The sequence below is a fragment of the Bufo gargarizans genome, chromosome 4 (genome assembly GCF_014858855.1).
Source record: "Bufo gargarizans isolate SCDJY-AF-19 chromosome 4, ASM1485885v1, whole genome shotgun sequence".
NCBI lineage: Eukaryota > Metazoa > Chordata > Amphibia > Anura > Bufonidae > Bufo > Bufo gargarizans.
Genome location: NC_058083.1, coordinates 519,676,084 through 519,703,986, shown reverse-complemented (window position 1 = coordinate 519,703,986; position 27,903 = coordinate 519,676,084). Strand labels below are relative to the sequence as shown.

The following is a 27,903-nucleotide window of genomic DNA, read 5'->3' as shown; positions in this document are numbered from 1 at the left end:
TGCACGCAGACAGAAATATATCATGTATTTTTATGTCTAAGCAGGGGATTTGGAGTCATGTATCAGAAAAAAGGAGCTCCAACTTATATAAAGATATGGTACAGTAACAAAATCAGCAAAGAATGTTGAACCAAGATGACATGACGAGAAAAGATAAACATTCAAGTTAAGATATCTTCTGAACCAGACAATTCTGTTGTCTGACATTCATTAGTCAAGATCTTAGGGCTCAATCACACAACCGTATGAATGGGTCTGCATCCGTTCTGCAATTTCGTGGAACGGGTGCTGACCCATTCATTTTAATGGGGCCGAAAAAGGTGTGGAAAGTACACTGTGTGCCGTCCGCATCCGTTGTTCCGTTCCGCGGCCCCGCAATAAATATGGAGCATGTCCTATTCTTGTCCACAATCGCATGTATTGGGTGCATTTTGGAAGAATTCTCAAACATTTCACATAGTGATCCTTACCCCATATTACTGCCAGTGTCTATATAAACCCCTCGTGACATGTGCCACCACAGATGTGTGTAAGATTGTCGTAATTCTTGTTTGTTCTGCTAGAATTAAATTTTTTCGGCTTCAAAAACAAGTTGTTTATTAAGTGGCCATATGGAGTAATGTGGGGGGGGGGGGGATGTTAACCCTCTGCAATCAGTCACGAGGCATAGTAAATTCTATAGCGATGTAGGTATACATAATGTTATATATAAGACTCTGTGGTGGCTTCATGATGCTACAGTTTGTTGTTACATTACTTATTCTGCACTGATCCTGAGCTACATCCTGTATTATACTCCAGAGCTGCACTCACTATTCTGCTGGTGCAGTCACTGTGTACATACATTACATTACTTATCCTGTACTGATTCTTCGTTACATCTTGCATTATGTGAATGGGCTGAGCACTGTACCACATATGACCTGTAGACATGTGTGTCACTTATTCTTAAAGAAAGCAGCCATGTTTTGCACATACATGTGGAGATTCTCTGTATGGGAAACATGGCCTATGCAGAAAATATACAAATGGATATTGTTCAACAGAACAGAAATAATTTTCAAAGGAAACTCTGATCTGAGGTTTGTCCTGATGGATCTGCATACAATTAGTCACTAGTAGATCTGGTGTATTAGCTGTATCAAGCACTGATAGCTAATCACTCATGTATTGATGGATGCTCTGGTAATCTGGTGAAATATATGGATATAATATAAACCAGTACTACCTACTTGTTCATGTAAAATCTATATTATAGATTCCGCAGGGGCGGAATGTACAGTGGACAGTCCTCGGAGGCGGAGTCACCATCTGGATGCCAGATCCTGGCATCCAGATGGTGACTCCGCCTCCGAGGACTGTCATCATGTTTATGTCATCTTAAAGTCTGAAGGGAGAAAGTGCTTCCAATATTTTTTTTAGAAATATGACCCTCCCCTTAACATATAGGCAACGCCCCAAAACACACCCTAATCACAATTGATTCATGAATGGTATACCTGAAGTGTACAGAAAAACATGGTCAGTTTTGACGTTATGTCTGCCACAAAACCTAAGATACTAGATCCTAGTATCTTAGGTTTTGTGGCAGACATAACGTCAAAACTGACCATGTTTTTCTGTACACTTCAGGTATACCATTCATGAATCAATTGTGATTAGGGTGTGTTTTGGGGCGTTGCCTATATGTTAAGGGGAGGGTCATATTTCTAAAAAAAATATTGGAAGCACTTTCTCCCTTCAGACTTTAAGATGACATAAACAGTAACATTCAATAATAACTGAAGGAATACTTACCAACATTCTTGTTGGAAAGTTTGGGGCATTTATAGGCTATGTACACCTTCGTGGGCAATTTGTTTTTATGATTCCATTTTACTCATTTTGTATCCTTAACATCCCATTGTGCTGATCAGACCACATTCCTGAGTGATCTCAGAGACATCCATGCTGCACACTGGAAGAGGGGCTGAAAGGTATAACTCTGGTTTGCACCAACAATTAGGTAGGATATAAGTATTGATTTGCCCTATCTCTTGTACACCCTGGGGTGAGGACCATGTGCTATGACATGGCGACCGGAGTCCTACCCCATATTGCATATGTAGGCCAGTGATGATGATTTACTTTTTACTATTCTGTATGTGATTTGTCTGTTTTATCTTATATTTAATCACACTTAGGAAATATATTTATTCACTTATTCATTCTCAAATCTTTTGAATTCACGTTTAGAGGCAGTGTTTAGGAAGTCAGAGATAAGGAGCTGTCTGACGGAACACAGTAAAAATACAGAGCCTGTTACTAGAGAATCTCAAGGCTGTACAGAGAAACAGGCTCAACATGTTTAATAAAAAACAATTGAAAAAAAGATTTTTAGCTCAAAATGAGTACAATGCAATAATAAAACAAATTGCCCCATAGCCTTTAAGCCCATCCCCCAAGGAACATCCTAAACCCACTAGGTCCATCCACATATAGGTGGGAATTACACAAACCGCACCCATCTTCGGCCTGGGATTGCACAAATTTGCACAAACTCTGTCTGAAAATTAGGTATGGTCCGTGCAAATTCAGGACTGTTGGTAAGTAACTAACTATGCTTTAGAATACTTTAGGTAACAGGCCTGGGACTACCAAAAAGCAGGAAAGCAGGGCTTATAGAGATTTTCATCAAAATGGCATTTTTAGGGGTCATTCCCAGAAGACATGGGGCATAGTTACACAGGTTGAAAAAAGACACAGGTTCGTCAAGGACCAATTGTACAACATTAATTGTTAGCTTAATTATAACCCTCGATGTTTGCTATTAGATAATTATCTTCCCCTTTTTTAAATGCTGACATAGTATCTGCCATTACTACCTCTTGGGGTATTCCACAGTGTGACTGCTCTAACTGTAAGGTCTCTTGCACACGAATGATATGGATTAGGTTCGGATGTGTTCAGGGCGCGTTCCGGAAAATTTGCACCATTTTGCAAGTAATTTCAGTCAGTTTTGTCTGCGATTGCGTTCAGTGGTTCAGTTTTTATTGCGCGGTTGAAATGCGCATTAATGCATTTTTAACGCTCGTGATAAAAAACTGAATGTTTGAAAACAACATCTCTTAGCAACCATCAGTGAAAAACGCATCGCATCCGCACTTGCTTGCGGATGCGATGCGTTTTTAATGCAGCCCCATTCACTTCTATGGGGCAGAAAAACGCTGAATATAGAACATAGAACACTGAGGAAGAATATAGAACACTGAGGAAGAAACCTATGAAGGTTTCGAAATGCGTCTGGGAGAGATAAAAAAGGAGTAATCCTGAGGCTACGGAGCACCATCGGCTTCTCAAAGACCTACAACTCGCATGCGCCAGGTGTTAGGTGCCGGTGTTTTATAAAATTTCCCTACCCTCGTCACTTCCGGCCGTTACAGGGTAGGGAACAATTATGGGCCAGTGCGGAACGGATGCGAACCCATTTTGCGGACATGTGAATGGACCTTACTTAGCAACAGCAAGTTACCTTGTGTGGCGAAACCAACCTCGCCACTGGGTTTTGGAGGGGCCTGTTTGCCAGCCTCTTGCCTCAGGATTATGGCCCATACTAACTTTGAAGGAGAAGACAGACCGGCCACACAGCTTAAATCTGTTGAACTGTTTTGGGCAGGAAAGCCATGCTTGCGGCCGGCCAAATGTGACTTCCATGGAATTCGGGAACCCCTGCTCAGATCTGGGTGATTTTTGGATATGTTGTTCACCCAGATCAGAGCTATCCATGGATGTATACATTATGGGGATATGTGGGGTTTTAAGGTGTTTTCTGTGTGTTGGGAAAAATGTGTGTTTTCTGTCTGTGAGTGATTAAGTTAGCCCATTATGTTTGGTAATTGTATTTTGTTTATTGCGTCTCAGACAATGCCAGTGTGTTAGTTAATTGCGTCTCAGACAATGCCAGTGTGTTAGTTAATTGCGTCTCAGACAATGCCAGTGTGTTAGTTAATTGCGTCAAAGACAATGCTCATTGTATTTTGTTGATTGCGTTACAGACAGAGGGAAGGGGGTTTTGTGTACAATTGCTGGGAAGGTGTCAATACTGTAAATGCATGTGATTGACTAAAATATAAACTGTCACAGTCTTCTACAAGGGCCCCAGGGGGAGTGTCCCTTGCTAGGAGACCTGCATCCTGCATAAAAGGCTGAAAAATAACCTATTAAAGAGTTGCTGTTTTACATTCAACATAGAGCCTTGTCTCATGTGTGTGGGGATTGCTATACACTGAAGATTTGCTATTCTCCCTTGGCTATAACTACTAGCTCTTGTAAGAGCTGTTCCTGGCTCCTGTGGTGGTTTTAAGTAGAGCTGAGTGCTTGGAGTCCTCGGGAAGCACTCCATCGACGGAGGTACCCGGTCGGGGTGCTAGGAGATCCGTTACACCTTGCTTATATATTGCTGTGGAATATAAATACTTTTTGCCAGCGCGTGAGCTCCGCACTGATGGCAATTACCGAGACCGTGACTATATTTGTGTTATGATAAATGTAATTATATACAAAGCCTATATTACTATAGTATCATTTTAAATTGTGTTTTATGAAATAGGGATTTATCGTAATTAATGTATGGTATATAATGATATGTGTATTGTTTTTAAAGGGATTAAAATGTATTATATTATAGAGCCGGCCAAATAATTTTATTGCAATAGCTAGGTGGAATAGCAGGCTGAGCTATATTCCAGTGAGCCCCCTCATCTGTATTATTAGAATATAGTACACGCTGGGATTTTCACACAACGCACAAGTGATGCGTGAAAAACAACGCTCATGTACACAGACCCATTGAAATTAATGGGTCCGGATTCAGTGCGGGCGCAATGCATTCGCATCACGCATTGCACCTGCGTGGAAAACTCGCTCGTGTGAAAGGGGCCTAAAGAATCCCTTCATGTATCAATGTCTGAATTGTCTTTTCTCCATGCGCAAAAAATGCTCCCTGGTCCTGTGTAAAGTCCTTGTGCAGTGACCCAGTGGATCACTGCTAAAGAGTTAAATGTTGTGATTTATTGCCTAAGCACTCTAAAGTTAAATTAAATTATTCTCTTTTACTTATGCACTATGTATCCCTAATAGTTGTGTGGGCAAAAAATTAGTGAATGGCAGCTTTATCATGCAGCTGCCCTGGGGATGGGCTTGTCCCACCCCCTGGTTGGAGAGTCGTAGCTGAGCAGGCATGGAGTGAGGACATGCTATATGTAAGCTGCAGACAGCTTGGCCTAGGGAACCCTTATAACTGAGACTAAAAGCTGCAAGAAAAGCAATTGAACTGAGAGACTACCCCTGAGAGAAGAGAACAGGCATTTATGCTTGAGAACCACGACTGTGCTGGAAAAATACAGTAAAGTAATACTCGTTTATAACAAAGGACTTTACTGCATGTGGAAAGGGTTTATGGCTTCTGGCACTCAGCACACTGCACTGGGCATCTGATCTAAGATCTGCACCACTCAGACTGGGAATTGCAGAATGTGTTAATGGGAATGGAATTGCACGCCTGTGGTTATTTGGGAAGATTGCAAAGTGTTTCTAGAGAGAGATACTCAGGGAGTATTACCACCATCATTACCACTGCCTATACACAGCTATTGGGAAAAACCTACTCTGTAATATGCCTCAGCACTGTGCCTATTGCTGCTATATGTACTACAACTCCTATGATCTATTCAGTATAGAGAGACTTTATTTATTGTAACCAATGGGCCTGGTCAATGACTCCACCATCTATCCGCCGGTCCTACGCCTGCCCTCCTGCCTCGCACCCTGCCAACCATCCATCATCAATGGCACCCCAACTACCACTAGGCAGGACCTCCCAATAAAAGCCCACGGTGTGGCCTGAGGGAAGAAAGGGTGCACTCTCCCATCACCGAATGGGCCAGGATATGCAAGGGTGAGGACTGCCACCCTGAGAGCTACCACCCCATCATTGTCACTACCACAACCACTCTCATCCTCCTGCTCCCCCCTCCTTGGAATGAATAAATCCTGCCCCAGTTCTTTGCACTGACCACACGTGTATACAGGGAGTGCAGAATTATTAGGCAAGTTGTATTTTTGAGGATTAATTTTATTATTGAACAACAACCATGTTCTCAATGAACCCAAAAAACTCATTAATATCAAAGCTGAATATTTTTGGAAGTAGTTTTTAGTTTGTTTTTAGTTTTAGCTATTTTAGGGGGATATCTGTGTGTGCAGGTGACTATTACTGTGCATAATTATTAGGCAACTTAACAAAAAACAAATATATACCCATTTCAATTATTTATTTTTACCAGTGAAACCAATATAACATCTCAACATTCACAAATATACATTTCTGACATTCAAAAACAAAACAAATCAGTGACCAATATAGCCACCTTTCTTTGCAAGGACACTCAAAAGCCTGCCATCCATGGATTCTGTCAGTGTTTTGATCTGTTCACCATCAACATTGCGTGCAGCAGCAACCACAGCCTCCCAGACACTGTTCAGAGAGGTGTACTGTTTTCCCTCCTTGTAAATCTCACATTTGATGATGGACCACAGGTTCTCAATGGGGTTCAGATCAGGTGAACAAGGAGGCCATGTCATTAGATTTTCTTCTTTTATACCCTTTCTTGCCAGCCACGCTGTGGAGTACTTGGACGCGTGTGATGGAGCATTGTCCTGCATGAAAATCATGTTTTTCTTGAAGGATGCAGACTTCTTCCTGTACCACTGCTTGAAGAAGGTGTCTTCCAGAAACTGGCAGTAGGACTGGGAGTTGAGCTTGACTCCATCCTCAACCCGAAAAGGCCCCACAAGCTCATCTTTGATGATACCAGCCCAAACCAGTACTCCACCTCCACCTTGCTGGCGTCTGAGTTGGACTGGAGCTCTCTGCCCTTTACCAATCCAGCCACGGGCCCATCCATCTGGCCCATCAAGACTCACTCTCATTTCATCAGTCCATAAAACCTTAGAAAAATCAGTCTTGAGATATTTCTTGGCCCAGTCTTGACGTTTCAGCTTGTGTGTCTTGTTCAGTGGTGGTCGTCTTTCAGCCTTTCTTACCTTGGCCATGTCTCTGAGTATTGCACACCTTGTGCTTTTGGGCACTCCAGTGATGTTGCAGCTCTGAAATATGGCCAAACTGGTGGCAAGTGGCATCTTGGCAGCTGCACGCTTGACTTTTCTCAGTTCATGGGCAGTTATTTTGCGCCTTGGTTTTTCCACACGCTTCTTGCGACCCTGTTGACTATTTTGAATGAAACGCTTGATTGTTCGATGATCACGCTTCAGAAGCTTTGCAATTTTAAGAGTGCTGCATCCCTCTGCAAGATATCTCACTATTTTTGACTTTTCTGAGCCTGTCAAGTCCTTCTTTTGACCCATTTTGCCAAAGGAAAGGAAGTTGCCTAATAATTATGCACACCTGATATAGGGTGTTGATGTCATTAGACCACACCCCTTCTCATTACAGAGATGCACATCACCTAATATGCTTAATTGGTAGTAGGCTTTCGAGCCTATACAGCTTGGAGTAAGACAACATGCATAAAGAGGATGATGTGGTCAAAATACTCATTTGCCTAATAATTCTGCACTCCCTGTATGTATGGTAGATGTAAATGAGATCACCACTTCTAGTATATCTCCTAGTATATTTCTCCAAGCTGAACAAGCCCAATTTTTAAGCCTCTCCTTAAAACTGAGACCTTGCATCCCATGTAATAATCTGGTTGCCCGTCTCTGACCCCTTTCCAGCTCTCCTATATCCTTTAAAGCATTTGGAGCCCAAAACTGACTCCCATATTTAAGATGTGGCCTCACAAGGGATTTATAAAGGGGTGACATTACATTGGGCTGAGGGTTTTTATCTCTTTTTATACACCCTAAAGTCTTATTTGCTTTTGCAGCTGCTGCCTGACATTGAGCCCTGCTGCTCAGCTTACTTGTAACCAGAATACCCAAGTCCTTCTCTTGTTCTGTTGCCCCCAGTTGTATTCCATGTACTGTGTATGCAGCCATATGATTACTGTGGCCGCGGTCAATTACTTTATATTTATCAACAATAAAATTTATCCGCCATGTTCTTGCCCATGCCGCCAGCTTATCAAGGTCTTAAATTCACAAAAAAGGACAAAAGAAGCACATAAAAGGACTTTTACCTTCCACATCAAGGCACCTGGGAGGTTCTTCAGACCAGATGAGGTTATACATACACTCCAGGTATTCTGCTCCCTCCAGCTTATACCCAGGAAAACACTGATAGGAGACCACCCGTCCCACCGGAAACGAGGCGTCAAAGTCTGAGATGTTCACGTAGCTGTGAGGAAGAACCAAAGGCCTCAAGCAACCTGGAGAGGACAAAATCAAAAACGATGGATCAAAGAGGGGAAATATAAAAAAATATCAAAAAGTTTATTACAACAAAACATTCTGCAAGGTAGGTTTCATGTAGTCAAAATATAGTTGTATGGTTTAAGGTCTGCATCATGGCCTCCAAAAAACAACCCTTCCACTGAAGCAAAACATTTTTCCAACATGAATAAATTGGTGGCAGTGGTGAGTTAAAATTTTTTAGATTTTATGCTCACCTCACCCATCCCTCATTGCTCCTGTTCTGATGCTGCCATGGTCTCCACTCAACAAACAGGAAATGCTTGCTTAGCCAATCACTGGCTGAGGCGGGTCACCACTGCAGCCTGTGATTGGCTGAGTGTCCATTTCCAAGCTTTTCCTGTGTGTCAGGACAGGAGCAGGAAGTAGAGAGCAGCGAGGACGTGGTCAGTGTCGGAAGGGGAGTGGTCAGGGATTGGCTAGGTGTCATGCCCCACTCTGACGATGTGCGGAGGTCGGCCAGGATAACAGCACAAGTTTAGTGTTTGTTTTAGAGCCGTGCTGGATCCGCCTCTCACAAGGTGCACTGGGTGGGGTCATTAGTTTAAATAGCACACCAGTCCAGTGCTCTGAGCGGATTATAGGAATCATTGTGGTCTTGGAAGCTAGGAAGGAAGGTTGTCTGTTCCAGCTCAGAAAGATAAGTGTGATTTCAAGTTTGGTTGTTTTGTGTCATCTCTCCCATCCAGGTTCTGTGCGAGCAGGCTGCTCCTATTTCCCCTCTTCACCAACTCAGGGAATTTAGGGTTTTTTCAGCGCAGGCTCAGGGACACATCATACCTACCTTTAAGGTCTGCATGTGGGCTGAGCAGTGAAAGGAAAGAGGTCAGGGATTAGCTAGGAGGTGACCCTTCCCCTGTCTCTCGCCCAGAGCCTGGTTGGTGGGTTATCTGTGAGTCTGAGTGCATGCCCGCCGTGAGTATTGGTTCTTTAATTTTTTTAACCCACTCTGAGCCCAATGCCATTTTTTTCCTGCTAGAAACCCCCTTTAAGGCCCTCTCACATATAAAATAAAAGTTGCCCAAACCTGCCGATTACAGCAGGACCTGATGACAATCTAAGGTTTATGGAGGGTCTCCTGACTCTCTTCTGGTGTGGGGGGGGGGGGGGGAAGAAAGGATTGACACTAGTTTATTGGATCTACCTTTTGTACACGGCACTGTACTGTGCTTGGAGCCATCATTATAATCTATGTTGACCCCAAGGAAAGCCAAACACGGGAGGAAGACAAATACGATAAATTCCTGGCAGAGTTATGTCTGGATCAATAACCTCATCAGCATCCATCTTCCCGGGTATACAACTGCACATTCCGTACTCAATACACATTGGTTTAATGGCAAGACATTCCAGCTCCGCACAGTGCGCACATCCTACAGCAGGACCCTCTATGGACTGGTCCTATCAATACAGGAAAGACAGTCGATGTCTTAAAGGTCATCTGTCAGCAGAATCGACCGTATTCAACCAGACGTACCACCTGGTAGACTTGATCCTGCTGATTAAAATGATACTTGTCTTGTGAAAATTGAGGGCAGCGTTCCTGAGAAAAAAATACTTTTATTCTTCATGCAAATGAAGGCTTTAGTGCACAGAGGGGCGGGGCCAGCAGTGGAAGTCTGAGGTGTGGTGAGGGTGCAAGGTCCCGCCCCTCAGAGAACTGAAGCTCTCACTTGCATAAATAATAAAAGCCTTTTTTTTCAGGAACGCCGCAACCGATTTTCGCAAGACAGGTATCATTTCGATCAGCAGGATCAACCTTACTGGGAAGTATGACTGATTTGACGGTTCATAGGTTCTCTTTAAATTATTCCAAAGAGTTCTTTTAAAGGGGTTGTTTATCCACAGGATAGTTGATAAGTATATAATCTGTGGGATCCCCTCCATTCACGAATAATTATAGCAGGGTGTTGGCCTTGTGCACTGTGACTCCATTCATTCTCTATGGAGCTGGCAGAGATAGCTGAGTACAGCGCACAAGGTCAACCACCGCTCCACACATTCTGGGAACTCAGGATCGGTGGCAGTCTCAGCGATTAGACCGTCACTGATCAGAAATGATCCCCTTACCCACAGGAGATACATTTGTATTTTGGGACAACCCCTTTAGGAGGAACCTTTGGTTAATAAAGGGTAAGCAGATTTCTGCACCCCATCCGATACATCTAAAGAAAAAGAAAAAAGAAGCAACTTGAATCCTTACCGTTTTGTGTATACAGCTCCTATGTAGAACTATGTGTCTAATTAGCTATAAACCCTTTGCACAGTACTGTGCTCTCTCTGCCCTCTCCCCTTGCTGGTTTACTGATACTAGAAGCGGCAGAAGAGAACATGACAGCAGGATTTGTTTACGGTCTGTAACCATGGAGACATATAACTCTTCATAGGAGCTGTATACACAAAACGGTAATTATAATTTTTTATTTTTTTTTGCATTGGAATAAGGGAAGAAGGCATTTACCTTTAAAAGTGTTTACCCTTAAAAGAATGTATTGCAATTTAATGGGCGTTTATACAAAGCTATTTCCCCGCGCCTCTCAATGGTAATTTGCATAATCGTCAGCGCTCTCGTGCATTAGCGAGATGTCCCTTTCATAGCTGCGTATGAATGTAATGTTTTGCGTGGGTAACATCCGTTGGCAGGATTGCGTAGTGCACAGTAAAAGCATTTTAACAAGTCGTGATTATTCACATACCTGCACACCAAGAAACTGCCTCATATTCTGGATTTTTCACTGCTCCAAATGGGAGGAATTACATATAATACTGAGCGGCTTGTAAAATCTGAAATCGCTGGATTTCTATTCAAAGGTATCTACGCCGAGTAGACTGCACGTAGCATCGAATAAGATTACAAATAAGAACTTTTCTTTTTTCCCCAAAAACAGCGCCACCTTTGTCCACTGGCCAGAGCTGGTATTACAACTCATTTCAAGTGAATAGGACTAAGCTGTAATACCAATCAAAGACATGAGGAATTTTTTACTTTTTTCTGATCTCTATATCATCACTGTCTATACTGTGGGAGTCCGGCAGCTATGACCCCTTGCCAATTTCTAGAAATGACAGTGGCACTAGGAAAATGTCCCACAGTGCCCTTTTTACTAGGAGGTCGGGTCAGGTCTTGAAAACTTTCGAACCTCTTTAGTGTTTTCCCCATTGCATTCTGTAACTTCATGTATTCCTGTGAAAGCGCTGGTGGAGATTACAGCATCGAGGTGCTACAGTGCAGAAACCATACTGTCACCACCCAGCCTACTAGACTTATCCATGGGAGTCCAGCCACTGGGGCCAGCACTGAGCGCTAGGGGCTGTGGCCCCTTTGGCAAGATGCAGAAAATTCCAAAATAACCACCATGGTCCCAGAGGTTTTGGGGACCCTTTGTACCCCCAGTAGAATCTGTGGCCTCTCGTTCTAGTGGTAGCCAGAATTCTAGCAGTTTGTTCCATTCATGAAGGTTATGGCCCACGTTCACTGTGATGGGTAATTTGGTTCCAGTGTCTGACTCTGACGGGTCCCAGTAGGTAAGGACCCCATCATCAAATTTCATTATTCCAATTTGGTTCAAAATTCTTCACAATTCGGGAGAGGGTCGATCAGAATCGCTATGCTTCCGCTCATACTGTCATATTGATAAATTTCTTGCTGCCTGCAGCTGCCACTAGGGGGAGCCCACTGCATATATATACAGCTCTCATTGAATGGAGTGCTTTAAAATTTCATGTAGTGAGCGCCACCTAATGGTGAGCGCAAGCAGACAATTTTTTAGCATTTAAAAGGGGTTTTCCCACGACAGTAAGTCATGATATGCGTCCGATCTTGAAGCCCACCGACAGGGGTCACATGCTCACATACCCTTCTTATACAGGGGCCTTCTGTTGTCTATGTCCTCAAAAACACATGTGTGTCTCCTGCTCCTCGATGGGCGACTATCTAATAGTGTCACTTCTAGGATGAGTAAACCAGCTCGATAGTCTAAGGACCCCATTCATGTAACATCATACGGTAGGTCACCTTACCTTGACACATAGGAAGATTTTCCCAAGTTCCGTCATCTTGACAAATCGAAGCCATGTTGTCAAAATCAGGATAGCGTGTCTGGAACCCGTCTCGACAGCTCACTATCAACTTGTCTCCAGACTTGTATGTCTTGTTATGAACATTGGCATCTTCAATATAAGGAGCAAGGCAATCTGTGACTGTGTGGGGAAGAAAGATGACGCTATTATTTCCAGACCCTGCCCTCTGATGACATATCTCTCTTACCATAACTACTGAGGGGCAGGTTCTTCCTCAGGTATCTCCTCACCTCTGCTCCTCCCTCCTCCCCTCTCACAGCATGCAATCACAGACACAGAGAATGAAACTGCAGCTTCACCCCCCTCCTCCCTCTCTAATGTTTAACTCTAGATGTTTTTTTTTTTACCTTGAATAATGCTAAAATTAACAGAAGGAAAACTTGTTTGTTAGTCTGCAGGATCTTCTTCTGCTTCAGAGGCTCCTGGATCCTGGCCAAAGATATGGTGGCCTAGGGACTGTGGCCCTCTTTTCAAAGGCTGGTGACACAGGGTCTGTGGCAGAGTATCCCAGTCTCAGCATCATCTTATGGTCACTCGTGCAGTCTGGCAGAGTCTCTTCTACTAAACATTGGTCCCTATACAGTTTGTAGCTGAACTAGAACCTTCTAGTGGGAGGGGTGGAGTGATGAAGCATAGCCTAAACAGAAACATTGTTGGAATTTGTTTGCCATAGACTTGTAAATAGTTTCAATACAAATCTATGGGAATGACTAAGGCTACTTTCACATCTGCATTTAGTGAAAGTGGATCACCATATCCGGCACTGCTGGATGCAGACGGAACGTCGACCCACCCAATTAACTATTATGGGGTCCAGCAGAGATCCGGCTGCATTCGGCAAAAATACAGAAAATCGGCTGGACACATATCGGTGTATGCTGTGGTTTGTGTCCGGCCGATTCCCAGAATTTCCTTCCGGATCAGGCGGCCAGATCTCCATGCCACCAGTGTGAATGAAGCCTAAGGCCGCGTTCACATCTCCCGCAGCAGATCCAGCAGGTTTTTCCAGCAAAGAGAAGCCTACTGGATTTCACTGGACTCAGCTTTGCCGGATTTTATAGTTCACCGCCAGATCTCCATTAATGAGATTTTTGGTCCGGACGACATCCAGCATTTGTGCTGGATCAGGCAGCTGAGATGTGAACTCAGACTAAGCAGTTCTTCCAGACATAAACAAGTCTTCAAACATAAAACAACAGAGCTGAACCAGACAGATAAAAGGCCAGTATCTGTAACTTTCCTTCCAAAACTTTGTATAAGGGCTCATGCACACGAACATATTTTCCTTCCGCTTCCGTTCCGTTTTTTTGCGGACCGTATACGGAACCATTCACTTCAATGGGTTCGCAAAAACAATGGAAGGTACTCTGTGTGCATTCCGTTTCCGTATTTCCATTTCGCAAAAAAGTATTGCATGCATATTATTGTCCGCAAATCATGGTCCAACGCCCCATTTAAGTCAATGGGTCCGCAAAAAATACGGAACTCACATGGAACACATCCGTATGTCATCCATATTTCGCCGATCCATACTGTAGAAATGCTATGCCCAACCCATATTGCTCATGTGTTTAGTGATTAATAAGTTACTGTTTCAGTTTTTCGATCCGCACAAAACGGATCGCATACGGAAACCATACGGATATGTTTTGTGGAATAACGGAACGGAAGAGGACTTAAATCAGAGAAAAAAACCTCAGATAAGAATAACGGATCCGTGAAAAACGGACCGCAAAACAACAACGGTCGTGTGCATGAGCCCTAACTGTGAGAGATTTCTAACTTCTCAGTGCATCGACAGAACATCCCAAAGTCTCTCAGTATTAGCTGGTTGTGCATTAACCCCTTCACGTCTGCAATCTGTATATATACGTGATAGCTGCACATACCCCGTGCAGCTACCACGTATATAAACGTTCTGGCAGCTCTTTAATCCAAGCGCTGCAAAGCGCTTGGATTAAAGCTTCTGCCCGTGCCCTGTATGCTGTCACGGACAGCATACAGTGCAGTAATGCCGGCAAGGGACCAATCAGAGTGGCCCCTTGCCGGCAATTGATCCGATTGGTTAGTCTGTGCAGACTAACCAATCGGATCGCGGCAGTGTTAAATGCCGGTTTCAGGCTCTGATCTGCGCTCTGCAGATCAGAGTCTGAAAGCAGATAGTGTTCCTCATGCCCCCGATCTGTGCCCCTCCAAGCACTTAGTGCAGATCTGTGCCCCGCTGATCTGTGCCCCGCTGATCTGTGCCCATCTCCTGCACTTATGCGGTCCGCCGCCTCCCCGCCCCCTGCATTAATTTTCAAGCCGCCCCTCCTGCCCCAGCCTCCCTCGATATTATGGGCAGCCTCCCGGAACCCTCCTCTTTCCTGCGCTGCCCCCCCATCCCCCCCCGATCCCCCTGCTGTGTGCGATGGCGGCGGCTCAATTACTGAGCCGCCGCCATCAGCAGAGAGTGTCAGCTCTATGCTGACACTCTCCTGTAACCCCTATAGATGCCGCGGTTGCGGCATCCATGGGGTTAACAGAGGGAGGGAGCTCCCTCTCTCCACCATCGGGGCTGCAGCGCTGTGATTGCAGCACCCGATGGTTGCCATGGCAACCTGACGCTTTGCAAAAGCGTCTGGTTGCCATGGCAAAGGCATCCAGTGCTGCCACCTACAGGCAATCTGGAAGTACTATACTTTGCAATGCAAGAGCATTGAAAAGTATAGTACAACTATCAGCCCCACTGGATCTTCAAGATCCAAGAGGGAACTGATAAAAAAAAAAGTGAAAATAATAAAAGTAAAAATAAATAAATAAATAAAAATGTAAATTAGAAAAAAGAAATTGCCTTTTCCTATGAAAAAATAAAATAAAATACACATATTAGGTGTCGCCGCATCCGTAACGACCATCTCTATAAATATATCACATGATAGACCCCGTCCGATAAACACCATAAAATTAAAATTAAAAAAACTGTGCCAAAAAAGCTATATTTGTCACCTTACATCACAAAAAGTGCAACAGCAAGCGATCAAAAAGGCGTATGACCCCCAAAATAGTACCAATCAAACCGTCACCTCGTCCTGCAAAAAATGATACCCTATTTAAGACAATCGGCCAAAAAATAAAAAAGCTATGGCTCTCAGACTATAGAGACACTAAAACATCATTTTTTGGGTTTCAAAAATGCTATTATCGTGTAAAACTTAAATAAATAAGAAAAAGTATACATATTAGGTATTGCCACGTCCGTAACGATCTTCTCTATAAAACTATCACATGACCTAACTCCTCAGATGAACGCTGTAAAAATAAATAAATGAAAACTGTTCCAAAACAGCCAATTTTTGGGTCACCTTGCCACATAAAGTGTAATAATGAATGATCAAAAAATCCTATGTACCCAAAAATGGTACCAATAAAAACCTCAACACTTTCTGCAAAAAACGAGCCCCTGCACAAGACGATCGGCACAAAAATAAAAAACATATGGCGTTCAGAAAACCAATCCAGCACAATTTACCTTCCAAAAACCATATGGCATTCCTTTCCTTCTGCGCCTGCCGTGTGCCCGTACAGCAGTTTACGACCACATGTGGGGTGTTTATGTAAACCGCGGAATCAGGGTAATAAATTATGAGTTTTGTTTGGCTGTTAACTCTCAATGTGTTAAAGAAAAAAAATATATAAAATGGAAAATCTGCCAAAAATGTGAAATTTTGAAATTTCATCTCCATTTTCCTTTAATTCTTGTGGAACGCCTAAAGGGTTAACAAAGTTTTTAAAATCAGTTTTGAGTAACTTTAGGGGTGTAGTTTCTACAATGGGGTCATTTATGGGGGTTTCCACTATCTAAGCCCCACAAAGTGACTTCAGACCTGAACTGGTCTTTTAAAAAGTGGGTTTTGGAAATTTTCATAAAAATTATAAGAATTGCTTCTAAACTTCTAAGCCTTCTAACGTCCTAAAAAAATAAAATGACATTTCCAAAATGATGCCAACATAAAATAGACATATGGGGAATGTTAAGTAATAAATATTTTATTAGGTATCACTTTCTGTTTTAGAAGCAGAGAAATTGAAATTTGGAAAATTGTGAATTTTTCCACATTTTTGGTAAATTTGGGATTTTTTCCTAAATAAAGGTGAAATATATTGACTCAAATATATGACTATCATGAAGTACAATGTGTCACGAGAAAACAATCTCAGAATGGCATGGATAAGTAAAAGTGTTCCAAAGCTATTACCACATAAAGTGACGCATGTCAGATTTGAAAATTTTGACCTGGACATTGGGGCATCAATGACCCTTGGTCATGAAAGGGTTAACCACAGCAGTACAGTGCAAATACAGTGCAATAGGGAAAATGATCAGGATATATTACAATAAACATATAAAATGCAGTTCAACAATATAAAGGACACAACAACATAAATCACAGTGCAAGTTAACCCTTCAAAGTGCAATAAATTAGGGAGTTATTGGCACTGCATAGTGGCAATAGGCGTAAGTGTCCAAAAATTCACAGACTCCAAAGTACTCTTGCTCCAGTGCGCTACACTAACAAAAAGAAAAAATCATGGATCGCACATCCACATGCCATGCATTGATTTATTGCTTCTCAGCATAATTTATAAACTGTACATAAGGTACTTTGTATATTTTTTGATCAAAATGCATAAGCCCACTCACTACGTCAAGGTGACCTCTTTCGGGTGGGTCCCTACTCTAAAGTGGTGCAGAGCCTGTCGCCGCAACATCACACCCGCAGGCAGCACAACCCAGCAGCCGAACATCACCCCTGCTGTCAAGCTAAGCCTCCCATGGCACTGGGCTACACCAGCACACATACACAGCGCCACAGCAACAACAGCCACCATGCAGCACTGCCCCATATGAACAGATCTCAAAAAACTTACCTCTCCATGTGGTTTCAGAAGCTAACTCAAACCAAGTAGAAAATACTACTAATGATGCAGCGGAGCAATGTAAATTGTTCTGGGAGATGGTGAATCAGTGCATGTCGCGTGGATGCGTGATTCAAATGATGTTTAATTAATATATGCAAATTAGCCTCTAGGAGCAATGGGGGCGTTGCTGTTACACTCTGCAACTGCCGCAACCTCTGCACTTTGATTGACAGGACCGGCAGCAGGGGCGTTGCTAGGTTAAAACATTCGGGGCCTGGGCCCCTTATGTTTTGTCCCAGGCCCTGAATATACTGCCTGCCTGCTAAATACAATTGTATTGCCATCCTCAGGACAGCAATACAATCTAATGTCCTGCAAGAGGTGAAGGACCTGTGATGACATCACAGGTCATGTGATCAGTGCTAAATGCAGTAGCTGAGAAGGACCTGCAATGATATCACCGTCATGTGACCAGTGCAGGAGAGGACGGCTGAGCAGTAAAGAGAAGTCCTGGGAAGAAGCTGTGGTGAGGTCTGCTACATGAGGAGAGGTAGGTGAAGGGAGAGGCAGAGCAATGCTGGGAGTTGTAGTTATTTAACTGGGACTGTATGCTAGGGCTGAATGGAGGGAAGTTATTTACATGGGACAGTGGGGTGGAGTGATGTTATTAACATGGGACTGAAAGTTAAGTGAGTGATGTTATTTCCATGGGAATGCATGTTGGAGGTGGCTGGGGCAGGGTGATGTTATTTACATGGGACTATATGTTGAAGGCGGCTGTGGGAGGGAGTGAATGTTGAGGGGTAATGTGATTTACATGGGACTGCATTTTGGAGGTGGCTGGGGAGGGGTGATTTTATTTACATGGGACTGTATGTTGACCGTGACTGGGGGAGGAAGTAATGTTATTTACATGAGACTGTATGTTGAAGGCGGCTGGGGAGGGGGTTAGGTTCTTTACATGAGACTATATTTTGAAGGCGGCTGTGGGAGGGAGTGATATTATTTACATGGGACTGAATGTTGAGGGGTAATGTGATTTACATGGGACTGCATGTTGGAGGTGGCTGGGGAGGGGTGATTTTATTTACATGGGACTGTATGTTGACAGTGACTGGGGGAGGAAGTAATGTTGTTTACATGGGACTGAATATTGAGGGGGTGATGTTATTTACATGGGACTGTATGTTGAAGGCAGCTGGGGAGGGGGTTAGGTTCTTTACATGAGACTATATTTTGAAGGCGGCTGGGGAGGGGGTAATGTTATTTATGTGGGACTGTATATTGAGGGGGCAGGAGAGATGGTGTGATGTTATTTACATGGGACTGTATTTTAGAGGAGGCTGTAGATAGAAAGGGATGTTATTTACATGGGACTGTATATTGGAGGGGGCTGGAAAGATGGTGTGATGGTGTTTACATGGCACTCTATGGCGGAGAAGGGGAATAATGTTATTTACATGGGACTGTATGGTGGAGGGCTGAGGAATTATAATTTTTGAGGACAGTAAACTGAGAAATATAACTACAGGGGCACTGCAGGGGGCATTATAAATACTGGGAGGGCTTCAGGGCAAGCATTATAACAGTAGGGGGTGATATAAATACTGGGGCACTTCAGGGTGAGCATTATAACAGTAGGGGGCATTATAAATACTGGGGGCACTAAGACATTAAGCGTTCTTATTATTACTGGGGGCTCTATAGGAGGGACTTATAGATCCGCATTATTTCTACTAAGAGCACTGTGGGGGTCTTATTACTACTGAGGGGTATGTAGAGAGCTTTATTACCACTGGGGGAACAATAGGGGGGCCTTATTTCTACTAGGGGCTCTGTAAGGGCATTATTAATACTGGAGGGCTCTTCTACTAATGTGGGCACTCTTGGGGAGCATTAACACAGTTGGGGGCACTGTAGGGGGCAGTATTACTAATGAGGGCATTCTAGAAGGGAATTACTATTGGTGGGACTATGAGGAGCACTATTACTATGGGGGGCACTCATTTTTCTTCAGGATAGTATTTGGGGGTACAGAAAAATGAGGAAGCTAAGATGTGTGTGTGTCACACTCTGTAGAGAGGAGGCGGCTGAGAGAAGTTGTCCGGACAGAATGGAGAAGATGATGACAGAGAAGATCTACATCGGAGGAGACGTCACCTGGGAGGCTCTAGATGTGAGAGGTATGTGCTGCTGTATAGCTATAGCGGGCTTAGGGGTCGGTTGGTCGACTTAGAGAATTGGGCCATATGCATTGGGGCTTGGGCCCCGGATCTTTTGAGACCCTAGCAACGCCCCTGACCGGCAGTGAAAACGTCATCACACCTGGTCCTGTCAATCAAAGTGGAGAGGGCGCAGCAGTTGCAGAGAGAGCAGAGCTTCTAGGTGTAATGGCGACGCCCCCGTTGCTCCTAGAGGCTAATTTGCATATATTAATAAAATATAATTTTTCTCTGCAGCGTGGGCATATATGACCATGGGATCCACACAGGTGCCTTCAGCTGCCAAGCACGTATGCAACAGGTCAGCCAGTGTCATAGGCACAAATCTGCTGACAAAGGCCCTTTAAATATTTTTTTCTTGTTTTAGAAAATTAGAACATAATTATCAGAAAGCACCCGCCTCGATTGATGGTTTTGTTCTTCTGTGCGCTTTTCTTATATTTCCATTTTACGTGAACGGCTCCTGCAGAATGGACCAATTTGAGCCAAATTAATTGGCAGAAAGATTAGCGGGAAGGAACTTTTTGTCTCCGATCCTAGGTGAGCGCGAGATGGATTGTTACATAAATAGAGCAGAGCGGCAGCAGCCAAACAAATGAAAATGAAATCGATACTAAGTTTATAATTGCTGAATTTCTCCACGCGCCGTCCCTTTATTGATGCGGCTCTGCCAGCAGAGACAGAACAAGCCCCCGAGTTACTGCTGATTACCGAATTAAAATTAAAAACTAAACTTTAAAAAAATCTAGGAAGCCGTTCTAAGAAAAGCCATTCTAACATAATGAGTCTTTCTCCTGTCCGCCCACAGCATGCAGCGTGACCACAGGAGACAGCATTAACAGCTCCAGGTGAGGCGCTCTTTTTAACCTGAACTTTTTCTTTTTTTTCTTTTTCTTTTTTTTATATATTCATTTTTTTACGTCTTTATATAGTTATTCATTTTTTATTGAGCATATTAAGATGCAGATATTTTCCAATGAGACTCTTTCAATGAATTTGTTCATTAACCCCTTAAAGACCAAACCAAGTTTTGTGGCATCATCATGAGCCATAGTTGTTGTTTTTTCCCTATCGATGGAGCTATGTGAGGGCTTTGTTTGTTTGCAGGGTTGTAGAGTTGTAGCTTCTATTAGTACCATAATATATTTGGATCTAATGAATAGGGAAAGATTTTTTTTTTAATATAAAAAAAACCTTTATTAATCAATTCCTGATTTTTCACTCCCTATAAGTTTTTTTATTTGACCTGTTACCTTCATTCTGTGGGTCAGTAGGATTTCAACGATCTCACATTTATATATTTATTTTTGGGTTTCAGTAGTTAAAAAGATGTTTTTTCATTGCATCACTATATTCTTATCCCATAACTTTTTCGACCCCCATATTTATTTTCTCCGTTACAGCATTCATACTTTAATAGTTTGGGCATTTTGGGAATGCGGTGGTACAAATGATCTTTATTTAGTTTTTGTCTATTTTATTATGAAAGGAGGCTTATTTGAAATTTTCAAAAATAAATAAATTCAACTTACTTTAAGCCCCCTTTGGGGACTTGAACATTTGATCTTTAGCTCACTTTTCCCATAGAGTGCAATGAATTACCATTGCCGTCTACGGGAGATTTACTATGTTTCTGTGCAGCTCTGCCACAGGCAGTAAGCCTCGGAGCCTTCTTAAGGCTACCACAGTAAACGAACGCTGGGGGAGTCGTTCGGGCCCCGGGGAAAAGCCACTCAGATGCCATGATCACAATTGACAGTTGAATGTCTGTGATTGATGTTATTGCCGATCACAGACATTAGCTTCATGTGTCTGCTGTGTAAAACAGCACGCATCCGGTGGCTATGGCGCCTCTCCGCTCCAGAGTGGTCGCCATTTTTAAAGTCCCAACATGTTAGGAAGGGGTTAAAGAGGAGCCGTCACCTCTACTGACATGTCTGTTTTAGCAACTAATTGCATTCCCTATGTAAGAACGTATGGATCTTCTATTCTTTTGACACTACTAGCAGAAGGACCCGGCTTCGCACGGGTATATTTTATCTATTTCATTTAATGTTTGCGTATGTCATTAAAAGATATCTACAGTATCCACTATAACAGTGACATCTACAGTACCCCGCCCCTTTAACAGTGACCTCCACAGCGATCTGCCCCTTAACAGTAACATCCACAGCGCCCTCCCCTTTAACAGTGACCTCCACAGCAGCCGCCCCTTTATTAGTGACATCCACAGTACCCTGTCTTGTTCACAGTAATTTCCACAATAACCCGCCCCCTTAACAGTGACCTCTGCAGAGCTCTGTTTCCTTAAAATGTGACCTCCACAACACCCCGCCCCCTTAACAGTGACCTCTACAGCACCCTGCCCCTTAACACTGACCTCTATAGCAGACTGCCTCCTTAACGGTGACCTCCACAGCAGCCTGCCTCTAGGGTGGCCAGAGGTCCGGTTTTAGGCCGGACAATCTGGCTTTCAGACTCCCTGTCCTCAGTCCGGCGCAGGGCATGGACGGACATAGCAATGTTCGTTGAACAGCTCACTCTCAGACAGCAGCACTGTGCTGCCTGAGCATGATCTGCAGGGAGAAAGTCACCCTCCCACCCCTGCAGCTGACAAAAGTTGATTTTTACCTTCATTTTTTAAAATCCCTGTCGGCTGTGGATTGGGGAACGTGGTCTAACCAGATCGGGGACGTGGCCCTGAAAGATTCGATTGGCTGATAAGGGGCATGTGACCGTGTATGGCAGTTAGGATATGAAGAGAAAGACCTGCAGTCACCTACTGGCTAATGTAGGTCATGTGATGTGCCATATTAGCATTTTTCAGGAACGGTACGTGCTAGAGAGCTGTGACCCCCCCACAAGATTTATTTCCAGGTAGCAAGGGATGTGTATTCCAAGTTTCGATGGTTGCGTTTTTGAGTGATCGTGGAACATACATACAGTGCATACATATATACGTCCTTTACATATATATATATAGATAGATAATGTGCCATTTCTTTATTATAGCTCCTAGAAGTTATGAATGAATTTGTAGCAGGTTGCAAGATCCAATTGGGTGTTACCAGTGAGGGGCGTGTCCCTGCACAGTCTGCACTCCCTGAATTTTATGGTGGCCGTTATGGCACATAACAGGTAGTATTTAGTGTTAGGTTCCCGTCTTACAGAGATCGCCTTGACGTTTGGCAGACGGGCCCAAATAATTTCTTCCAAAATGTACAGTACTCGCCAAGAATCTCAAATTTGCTAAATATGCATTAGCACCAGAATGTTTTCTATAATTATGGCATTATTGTACTTTATTTGTGTTTGCAGGGTGCTGCTGCATTGTCTTTTTTTCTTCGTGTTTCTAGCCATGGCAGTGTGCGCCTGCGCATTGGGATGTGCTGACTGACCCCCTTTTTTTTGCAGTCCTGCACAGTCTGTCACTGGTAGAACTGATTGGATAGTGTCAGACTGTGCAGGACCTACAGTATATAGGGGCCAGGCTGTAACAATATATGGTTCTGGAATGTTATGTGACTCTAGTAGCTCCATTTACCAGTTATGATATTTAATTTTAGCCCATTTCCGCATGTATTTTTAATGTGGGGTCAGAGCCTAAGGCTAGTTTCACACTTGCGGCAGGACGGATCCGACAGGCTGTTCACCATGTCGGATCCGTCCTGCGGCTATTTCGCCGTGCCGCCGGACCGCCGCTCCGTCCCCATTGACTATAATGGGGACGGGGGCGGAGCTCCGGCGAAGCACGGCGGTGCACGGAGAAAGCCGCCGGACTAAAAAGCCTGACATGCAGTAATTTTAGTCCGGCTGCCTTTCTCCGTGCACCGCCGTGCTGCGCCGGAGCTCCGCCCCCGTCCCCATTATAGTCAATGGGGACGGAGCGGCGGTCCGGCGGCACGGCGAAATAGCCGCAGGACGGATCCGACATGGTGAACAGCCTGTCGGATCCGTCCTGCCGCAAGTGTGAAAGTACCCTTAGTGAGGCTTTCTTCCTTTCACTCAGGACAAAGGTTCAATTTGCTTCCCTATCACTGTATCTAAATATCTGGGCCAAGGCAAAGTGGTTGACTGGCACCCTCTGCCCCAGAACTCAGCACCTGCCCTGACTCGAACCCCCAGGAAAGTCTCCTGTGAAGACCGCTAACAGTCACCACTTGGGGAAGTCGGCTAAGTGTGTATTGGATTGCTCCCATTGACCTCACTGGGAGCTGAATAAATCTGTGAGCTCCCTCTGGTGGCAGCTGAAGGAAGCTAGAATTTAGTTATTTATTACTACGGCTGTGTGAGGGAAAGTAGGGGAGCTGGCCTGGCCTTGCACACCACTTAACCGGCGGTCTGGACCCAGGTGCCCTCTTCTGTCACCCGCTGCACTCCATGTGTCCAGTGCTCTCCTCCTCTGTTGCAGTCTTAGGCCGGCACTCCTCTGCCTAACCTGCTCCTTATTTTGTACTCTCACTCTAGTACCTGTAGCCTATCAGAGGCCGGCGCAGGCGGCGCGATGACGTCAGAGCGGGACACAGGCCTGCATCGCTGAAAGCAGCAAGGAGGTAAGTATATGTGTTTTTTTTTTTTATTTACACTTTGCTAGGGGCCCTATATAGCACTCATGGGGGCATCTACTGGGGGCCCTATCTTATGTACTGGCACACATGGGGGCACTATGGAGGGGGAGTACTATTGGGGCCCTATTTTATTTACTGGCACACATGGGGGGCACTAGAGAGGGGGGAGCACTATGTGGGGCCCTATCTTATTTACTGGCACACATGGGGCCACTGTGGGGGGCCCTATCTTATATACTGGCACACATGGGGGGCACTATGGAGGGGGCAGTACTATTGGGGCCCTATTTTATATACTGGCACACATGGGGGCACTATGGAGGGAGAGGAGCACTATGGGGGGACCTACCTTATTTAATGGCACACATGGGGGGCACTGTGGGGGGCCCTATCTTATGTACTGTCGAAACCAAATCAGACAGCTCACGGTCCTCTTGTTACGCTGCACGGGAAAGGGTAATCCCCATATCAAAATTCAAAGGATAATCCTAGCAGGCGTACTTGTTTCCAATATATAGTATGCTTTATTTCATAATAAAATGACAAAATCACAGGACGTGTTTCGGCGCATCCAGCCTTCTTCACTGCAGTTGAGGAAGGCTGGACGGGCCAAAACGCGTCCAGTGATTTTGTCATTTTATTATGAAATAAAGCATACTATATATTGGAAACAAGTACGCCAATCTTGCGTACTGGCACACATGGGGGGCACTATGGAGGGAGGGAGTACTATTGGGGCCCTATTTTATATACTGGCACACATGGGGGGCACTATGGAGGGGGAGGAGCACTATGGGGCGCCCTGTCTTAGTTAATGGCACATATGGGGGGCCCTATCTTATATAATGGCACACATGGGGCGCACTATGGAGGGGGGAGTACTATTGGGGTCCTATTTTATATACTGGCACACATGGGGGGCACTATGGAGGGGGAGGAGCACTATGGGGTGTCCTATCTTATTTAATGGCACATATGGGGGGCACTATGAAGGGGGAGGAGCACTATGGGGTGTCCTATCTTAGTTAATGGCACATATGGGGGGCACTATGAAGGGGGAGGAGCACTATGGGGCGTCCTATCTTAGTTAATGGCACATATGGGGGGCACTGTGGGGGGCCCTATCTTATATACTGGCACACATGGGGGGCACTATGGAGGGGGGGAGTACTATTGGGGCTCTATTGTATATACTGGCACACATGGGGGGCACTATGGAGGGGGAGGAGCACTATGGGGCGCCCTGTCTTAGTTAATGGCACATATGGGGGGCCCTATCTTATATAATGGCACACATGGGGCGCACTATGGAGGGGGGAGTACTATTGGGGTCCTATTTTATATACTGGCACACATGGGGGGCACTATGGAGGGGGAGGAGCACTATGGGGCGTCCTATCTTAGTTAATGGCACATATGGGGGGCACTATGGAGGGGGAGGAGCACTATGGGGCGTCCTATCTTAGTTAATGGCACATATGGGGGGCACTGTGGGGGGCCCTATCTTATATACTGGCACACATGGGGGGCACTATGGAGGGGGGGAGTACTATTGGGGCCCTATTTCATAAACTGGCACACATGGGGGGCACTTTGTGGGTCCCTATTTTATTTTTTGGCACACATGGGGGCCTCTATGGAGAAGGGGGAAATGAGCACTATGGGGGCATCTTCTGGGGCTCTGTCTTATATACTGGCAGATATGGGGGCACTATGGAGAATGGGGGAATAGGAGCACTATTGGGGTCATTATATAGGTGCATTATACTGGCACACATTATGGGGGCATTTTATATTGGCACATTGTCAGGCACCATGGGGACAAAGGGAGGTGCACGATATAGGAATATTTTATACTGGCGCAAATGATAGGGCATTATGAGGACCTTGGCTCAACAGGAGGCACTAATAAGGTTTTTTGGGCACATAGTAGGGGGCATTGGCACACATTATGAAGGTACTATGGAGACATTGGCTATACAGGGGGCATTAAGAGGAGGTATTTTTTATACTGACACACAACAGGGCATTATTATGTACTGGCGCACATTATAAAGAGAATTATGACTACCGGGGGCTTTATTGCAGTTGAGGGACTATGAGGAACTTGAATACTAGTATGAGCACTATGGGAGTATTATTACTTCTGGGACACAGTGGGGTCATTATTACTGTAGGGGCACTATTATCACTATGTGTTGTCTGGTAGATAATTACTTCTATTAGTGGGACTTTGGGGAGCACTGTTACTGTGGGGGGCACCCTGGCACGGTTCAGCTTAGCACAATTATTTTTGGGGAACATTATGTTTACACTATTAGTGTCAGGGACACTGTTATCTGGACGCAGTTATTTTTTAGGACACTGTGTGCCAGTAATTATGGAAGGGGAACTATCTGTGTGTAACTAGTATGGGGAGCACAGCGGGCACAGTATTGGGGGTGGCAGGATGGGGTGTTCAGAAGGTGGGAGGATGATGGAAAAGTAGGAAACTAAGATGTCTGTCTGTCAAACTCTGCAGAGAGAAGAGATGGCTGAAATAAATCAGCATGGCGGTCTGGTCTGAAAGGAGAAGATGAGGACAGAGAACATCTACATCAAAGGAGACGTCACTGGATGTACGAGGTATGTGGACCTGTATTAGGCTACCTTCACATCTGCGTTGGTGATTCTGGCAGTCTGTTCCAGCAGAGAACAGCCTCCACTGCTGGATGCAGACAGAATGTCCGCCGGCCACATTAACTATAATGGGGTACGGCATAGATCGGCCACAATCTGGGGAAAAAAAAGAGAATCAGAGGGACACAAACCTCTGCATGCCTGAGTTTGTGTCCGGCCAATTCCTTGCATTCTCTGCCGGATCAGGTGGCCGGAGCGCAGTGCCGCAGGAGCGAAAGTAGCCTTACCCTGTATGTTTTGTATTGCTATACGTAATGTTAGGACGGAATAGGTTAGGTTGAGAATTTGACTTGGGGGGAGGCACATTCTTTGCACAGGGGCCCTCTGCTGTCTGTATTGCCGCTGCTGTGACATCACTGTGTTTATTATCCCTGTACTGTGACATCACTGTGTTTATTATCTCTGTACTGTGACATCACTGTGTTTATTATCCCTGTACTGTGACATCACTGTGTATATTATCTCTGTACTGTGACATCGCTGTGTTTATTATCTCTGTACTGTGACATCACTGTGTTTATTATCCCTGTACTGTGACATCACTGTGTATATTATCTCTGTACTGTGACATCACTGTGTTTATTGTCGCTGTACTGTGACATCACTGTGTTTATTATCTCTGTACTGTGACATCACTGTGTTTATTATCTCTGTACTGTGACATCACTGTGTTTATTGTCGCTGTACTGTGACATCACTGTGTTTATTATCTCTGTACTGTGACATCACTGTGTTTATTATCTCTGTACTGTGACATCACTCTGTTTATTGTCGCTGTACTGTGACATCACTGTGTTTATTATCTCTGTACTGTGACATCACTGTGTTTATTACCCCTGTACTGTGACATCACTGTGTTTATTATCTCTGTACTGTGACATCACTGTGTTTATTATCTCTGTACTGTGACATCACTGTGTTTATTATCTCTGTACTGTGACATCACTGTGTTTATTATCTCTGTACTGTGACATCACTGTGTTTATTATCTCTGTACTGTGACATCACTGTGTTTATTGTCGCTGTACTGTGACATCACT

The 27,903-nt window shown here is 44.3% G+C and overlaps 1 protein-coding gene across 1 annotated transcript in view; it reads right to left on the bottom strand.

Moving 5' to 3' along the window:
• The window catches only part of SUSD4 (sushi domain containing 4), a gene marked incomplete at its 5' end in the record, with an annotated part of 70,846 nt that overhangs the window by 17,739 nt on the left and 25,204 nt on the right, over nucleotides 1-27,903 (bottom strand). Inside the window, 2 exons of the mRNA XM_044291303.1 lie at nucleotides 8,181-8,369; nucleotides 12,433-12,612. Coding sequence (XP_044147238.1) covers nucleotides 8,181-8,369; nucleotides 12,433-12,612 — 369 coding nt within the window. The remainder of the gene's footprint in view (nucleotides 1-8,180; nucleotides 8,370-12,432; nucleotides 12,613-27,903) is intronic.